This window comes from Vanessa tameamea, chromosome 12 (genome assembly GCF_037043105.1).
Source record: "Vanessa tameamea isolate UH-Manoa-2023 chromosome 12, ilVanTame1 primary haplotype, whole genome shotgun sequence".
Classification (NCBI taxonomy): Eukaryota; Metazoa; Arthropoda; class Insecta; order Lepidoptera; family Nymphalidae; genus Vanessa; species Vanessa tameamea.
Window position 1 is genome coordinate 11,615,457 of NC_087320.1, and position 6,596 is coordinate 11,622,052.

Below are 6,596 nucleotides of genomic sequence, written 5' to 3' on the forward strand. Positions count from 1 at the left end.
CAGATGTCTGGTCTACTGTTATTTCTGCATGCTTGTTCTTTGATATAAGTTTAAAAAAAAACTGTATTTAATATATTTAAGTGTCCTTACGACATTTTTCTATACTATTAATATGTCGAAGCATCAAACGGTTTAATTAGGATTTATTTATTTTTTATCGCACATGCTGCCAACGTCAGTATGACGTAGAGAAACGTGACAGCCAAAAGTGTCACAGTTGATGGAATATCAAAAAGAGATATATTACGAACTTAAACGAATAGACTTAAATTTCGGATATCATATCATGTCTGATAATGAGTCCATGCCGAACCCCTTCGATAAATATATAAATTATGTGCAAAATCAATTTCACTTGCGTTTTCGAACCTGTGACCTTCGACAAATATCTCCATCGTATTTACTTACAGCACTAGAAATGGTACACATGTACACGTCACATGGTGTACGTATGATAAAATCTCGTAAACATAATTATATAGAGAGGTGATTAAAACTCATATTAACTATAACTAAATTGAATATAATTATAAACACATTATAAACTATATAAATGAAGATATTATGCATTAAGAACACAAGAAATCTCTTTAATTAAAGACCAGTAGCTGCCTTGATCCAGGGCATGTAAGATGCTACATTCACGTAGAATCCCAAGCGCACCTGAGAGCATTGTTTTCCAATGTACGAAGCGAGACCGATTAAAGTATTTCCACTGAATAACGGACTGCCAGAGTCACCCTGTAACAAAAATATTCGTTAAAAACAATGAATACAGCAATCTCAAAGGCTAGCAAATATAATTTTCACTTTCATAGACTAATGGCACGATAATCCGTCTACAGAAATCAGGTGCAAGTAAAATGCCTATGATATTTTTTCTAAGGTACGAAAATGTAAGGGAAAAAATTTTCTCAGACCGCGTTTACTACTGGGATTTTTTTGATGGAAAAATATACTTTTACTGGTACTACCTTATAATTAAACAGATATATTATCTTACAGCGAACTCGAAATTGACCGTAAATCACGATGGTGAGTGCTCACTACCACCAAACATCGCCAATGTGCCAATGACCTTGGTAATTAAGACGTTACGTCACTTGAGCCTGTTTTTACACTAACTCACTTATTCAAACCGGAGTTAAATAATACTATTGCTGTTTGGAAAATTAAAATAAATCCTAACATCCAGTTAGATATTGACTATAAACGCTTTAAAAGAGCATTTTGCGTAAATTCCAACAATTTACAATTGAAATATAAACAGTTCTTACTTAGCACAGTTGATCAGCTAACTAAATCCATACTAATATTATGATGACGTAAGATTTGATTATTTATATAGGAGGAAATGACCCAATTCTAAAAATGTTTTCAGATACCATTATCCATGATAGAAATATACATTATTCCTATTTGCTAAAGGGTGTTAATTATATTTCGTTCATATAGTTTTATTTATTGATAAAATGCATAGTTATAAAACGGCAGATAGTTAGTATTTAATATACTCGTATTAACTCACGTGACAAATACTCGGCTTATCCGATTCTCTCTTCGCACAGATGTTCATTTTCTCGAACAACTTTATGTTTTGCCGCACGTAGCTGTGGTACTGTTGCGGCACTAAGCTAATGCACTGTTCAGTAGTCAACCTAACAAGATCGACTTTCTGCAAATGTTTTGATAACTTTCCTGTCTGTGAAACGATATTTAAAACATGACTTGATCATTTAATAACTTCAAATTGCTTGTATTGAATATGTTAGTAATTTAATATATATTTTGAAATAGATCAAAGCCGGATGTTGCTGTATGGAATGCTACCGGATGGAAGAATCGAGCAAAGAACTATTTTTGTATTAATTTTGATCGGAAAACTACTTCAGGGTCAATAAATTATGAATGGTTAGGAAAGTTTTGTTTTATTCCAATATATCCAAGAACAAAGGATTTTGGAAAGTGTTTTTCACTTTAGCTAAACATATTCTATAAGGCAATAACCCGTCTGACTGATTTTGTCAAAGCAAACATACAACTTAAGTACTCGAAGGAACTTTGAATAAAGAAAAGACTGATAAAAATAAACAAGCGAAAATGTAAAATATATGAACTACTAGCCGTCGCCCGTGGCTTCGCTCGCGTATTAATAAAGAAAGTAGCCTATCTTCTGTCTTGCGGTTCAAGCTTGTTCGAACCAAATTTAATCAGATTTGGTTCAGCGATTTGGTAATAAAAACGTAAGAGACAGATAGACAGAGTTACTTACATATATAACATTAGTATAGATATTGTAATAATGATTAGTTCTACCTCATCCTTTCCTCTACCAACGAATACTACTCTGGAGTTAGACGTCGGTCTAGACGGTAGTTTGATTGCTTGGACTTTTTTTGAGAACTGTAGAGGCTTAGATAGTTTGATCAAGGCGACATCGTGGACTGGCAATCCTTCCATCTTTTGGTATTCTTCGTGTATGATGACTTTGTTGTATGGAACTTTAATACTGTTGGCGAACGATTCACCGCCAACCCAAACGAAATTCTTTTTCGAAGATCTGAAATTTATTATCATATCAAAAATAAATTTAACCGACTAATGTATTTTAGTAGTACTTTATAAATAAATGTACAGCATATCAATAAACCTATATATTATATAAAATAATTAAAATTTATAGAATTTAAATAAAAGTATTTAGAGGAAAATTAAAATAGAAAAAGGGGAAAATCAACAATATTAACAATAGTGCTATTCCATTTTTTTAATTAATTCGGCTAAGAAGAACGTTACACCTTAACAGACGCGTCGTTTCGTACTACCGGGAATTTGTATTCGCTTTTGTTGCTTCGCTATAATGTTGTGCAGGCTCCATCTGCCTTATGTTTTATTAACTGAGGATATTTTACTCACTTCAAAAATGTAAACATATAAAACATTTTAATATTGCAAATACTTTTCAAAGATCGGTTAGACTAACAAATATTTTAAATTACAAACCTTTAATTTGAAAATTTTATAACTCTAACCATTTAGAAAAGGTCAATTTAGATTAAAATCAATATATACTTTATTTAAGGCTCTTTTTTGAGTAACCGTTGCAGCGCTAACATATATGAGATAGGAAATTATGTCTATAAAATTACAAAAATTTTGAACTGAGTTCTTCATAATAATTTAAAACGTTTTGAAAAATATTTATAAAACCAATGAATTCTTTATATCATAATGTTTATTGGTGATAAGGTTTTTGTGCCAAGCCCGTCTGGAGTACCACCACATTCTAACGCCAAACCAATTGGGTATTGTACTCATTATTGGGGTTTTCCGGTTTGAAGGGTGAGTAAGCCAGTTTAACTTTAGTCACAAAGTATAAATTGTGCTGTGTTGAAAATCAAATATTTGTGGCTTAATAGTTTTGTACTAAATCGAAGTCTATTCGTCGGTCGCGATGACGTTGAGTTAATCGAGCTGGTTAGACGCGCAACTCAAACAACAGATATTTGGTCCTACCCTCATTATATATATTTTATATTTCGTTTTCAATGGATATAAATAATACTAATATATTGTAGTGATATCTCTGTTTAATCCCAGCCAAATATATATCCATATAAATAGTGTGTTTCTCATGTAAGTGATTTTTTTTTTGTAAATCTTTTTGAGAAAATATAAATATCTTTCAATATAAACCTACGAAGGACATGATATCTTAGTTTCCAAAATTGTTGGCGCATTTATTGGTTCATATTTATCACAGCACCAATGTCTATGAGCGGTGGTGACTACTGACAATCAGTTGACCAATTTTCCAAACCGCCGACCAATTTTATAAAAAAAGAATTATACAAAGACCTTTTTACATAATGTATGAGCGTATGTAAGAGAATGATATCCCATCGATACTTTATATAAACGAGCTTGCTACTATAGAGATTTTTGACGAGTCTTCTCGATAATACCAACATTGGAACCGTGATACTTAATACTGACGTGGCAGATACAAATGACCTCGATAGTGCTCGAAAAAATCGATTGGAATGAAATAATGGATCTATCGTTTCTCATTTGTTTCTAACTGAAGATGAATTATGAACACAAATTAAGTGTGGCTCCCCCGGGTTTAAGGCCGCAATCATTTATGATGATTCACATTTTCTAACCCCTGAACCACCTTACCTTGGTACATTCTATAAATACAATGATTTATATAAAACATTATATAGAATGATAATAAATATGGAGTAGGAAGACAGAAATGATCTTACTTAACATTTTCGACACAATGAGCAGCGGTCAAAATCCACGTATTGGAGATAATGGCGGCACCGCAATTATCAAGACCAGCGTAGAACGGGTAGTCTTCTATTTTCGCAGTCTCTCCGTAGAGTATACGTGATTCGAGGTCACTCGCTGTGTTATTAAGGAATACACGATGTATACATTTTATTTGAAACATTTCTGGTAAAGACGATTAAAAAGTAATTTTGAAAAAATTTCGGTGAAAAATTAAAATGTAGATCCTGTGATCATCGGCAAATTACAGTTCTTCTATGCGAGACGGCTGTGATAAAATGCTATTTCATAAACAAATCTATTCAGAACGGATTTAGACTAGCAAATATTGTGATAGATTTTAGTTAAAACGGGTATTTCTTTGCAAAACAGACAATTATAATGAATATCTGCAATTATGGTTTAAGAAAATTAATTATTTAAAGAACTTAAATTATCAAGGTATGGAGTTTGTAAGAACATATTTTCTTTCGAATATTGACGTAAACCCCAATTTCAGCATGTTCTAACTATCGAGGCAGCGACCAGATACAGTCTATAACCAATATGACTGAACACAGCGGATTTAATATCCTTCCATAGCTGATGATTTCAATGGCCCATTAGATTCAGTAGCAAAAAGGTTGATTTCACTACTGACATGTAACTTACTTATAATCTTTTTATTCCAAGCAAAAGTACTCGATAAGTTAATAATATATAAGTTATTATTACTTTAATAAATATAAATACCTACCACTATTTTAAATAATGAATATAATTTGATAAAATATTATAATTATATTACAAGATACAACATTAACAGCTTGTAAATTTCCTACTGCTGGGCTAAGGCCTCCTCTCCTTTTGCGGAGAAGATTTCGAGCATATTCCACCACGCTGCTCCAATACGGGTTGGTGGAATACACATGTGGCAAATTTTCATTGAAATTAGACACATACAGGTTTCCTCACGATGTTTTCCTTCACCGCCGAGCATGAGATGAATTATAAACACAAATTAAGCACATTCAGTGAGTAAGCAAGAAAATTCAGTGGTGCTTGCCTGGGTTTGAACCCGAAATCATCGGTTAAGATGCACACATTCTAACCACTGGGCCATCTCGGCTCTTTTATAATTATATTACGAATTAGATTTATTAATTGTATTAATAGTAGTGAAATCAGATCATAATAATAAATAAATACTTACATTTAACTAGTTCCGCCGAAAACGAAATCAATAAAAATTTTAGCAAAATCAAAAAAGAAAACATTGTCGCAACTGTTCTGCAATTATAATAAAAAAATATTTACCTTTATTTATATACGAGTATGTATTCAAATTCCGTTTGATAAGACTTGTGTTTATATTTAAAATATGTTTAGTGTTTAATTTATTATTACAGTCGGAAATAATACAAATTTCACTTACATAATAAACATTTTTATTATAGTCACAACAGTATTATAAAATCTTTTGTTTATTTATTACGATTTACTTTAAAGGCTCTTTGTAAGAACATCTGCGTAAATATCAGCCACTCATCATATGTTCTGTCGCTGTACAGTAATACTTGTATATATATATATATATATATATATATATATATATATATATATATATATATATACAAATATATTTTAATTTGAACGGTGATCCGTGTAACTAGAGATTCAACCTTAATCTTAGGTTCCAAGGCGCGTTGGTGATATGAGCAATGATTTATAATTCATACAGTACAGTCTGCGGTCCATTAGCCGAGTCAGCCTACGTATGACATTTAAAATCTACGTAGTCGGAGTTAGGATATGGGCAGTTTTGCTTCAGTCGTATCGCAAAGCCTATCGGACAGACTATTAGATTTAATAGAAAGCTGCATGAATCCTTCGAAATGCAAAATTTACGGGCTATTTGAACACTGCCGAGATGGCCCAGTGGTTAGAACGCGTGCATCTTAACCGATGATTTCGGGTTCAAACCCAGGCAGGCACCACTGAGTTTTCATGTGCTTAATTTGTGTTTATAATTCATCTCGTGCTCGGCGGTGAAGGAAAACATTGTGAGGAAACCTACATGTGTCTAATTTCAACGAAATTCTGCCACATGTGTATTCCACCAACCCGCATTGGAGCAGCGTGGTGGAATATGCTCCATACCTTCTCCTCAACGGGAGAGGAGGCCCTAGCCCAGCAGTGGGAAATTTACAGGCTGATTATGTTATTATTATGTTATTTGAACACTGAGAACTCGCGTCACGATGTTTTTATTGAAGTTGAGATACTTACAGTTGCATTAAAGTTTATTTACATCATTA

At 32.6% G+C, this 6,596-nt stretch overlaps 1 protein-coding gene across 1 annotated transcript; it reads right to left on the reverse strand.

Moving 5' to 3' along the window:
* Positions 1 to 502: 502 nt before the first annotated feature.
* Positions 503 to 5,602, reverse strand: LOC113398479 (chymotrypsin-1-like). Its single transcript, XM_026637232.2, has 5 exons — positions 5,492 to 5,602; positions 4,272 to 4,416; positions 2,317 to 2,560; positions 1,529 to 1,702; positions 503 to 741 (listed from the first exon to the last, which is right to left on the reverse strand). Exons 1-5 carry the CDS (start codon positions 5,553 to 5,555, stop codon positions 595 to 597), a joined length of 774 nt encoding a protein of 257 aa, XP_026493017.2. The 5' UTR covers positions 5,556 to 5,602; the 3' UTR covers positions 503 to 594.
* Between the last annotated feature and the right edge of the window lie 994 nt (positions 5,603 to 6,596).

Coding starts and splice junctions, on each gene's coding strand:
- LOC113398479 (XM_026637232.2), bottom strand. CDS start 5,555: ATGTTTTCTTTTTTGATTTTGCTAAAATTTTTATTGATTTCGTTTTCG. Junction 1,703..2,316: donor TTGGTAGAGGAAAGGATGAG/GTAGAACTAATC, acceptor ATCGTTTCACAG/ACAGGAAAGTTATCAAAACA. Junction 742..1,528: donor ATAAGCCGAGTATTTGTCAC/GTGAGTTAATAC, acceptor TTTTTGTTACAG/GGTGACTCTGGCAGTCCGTT.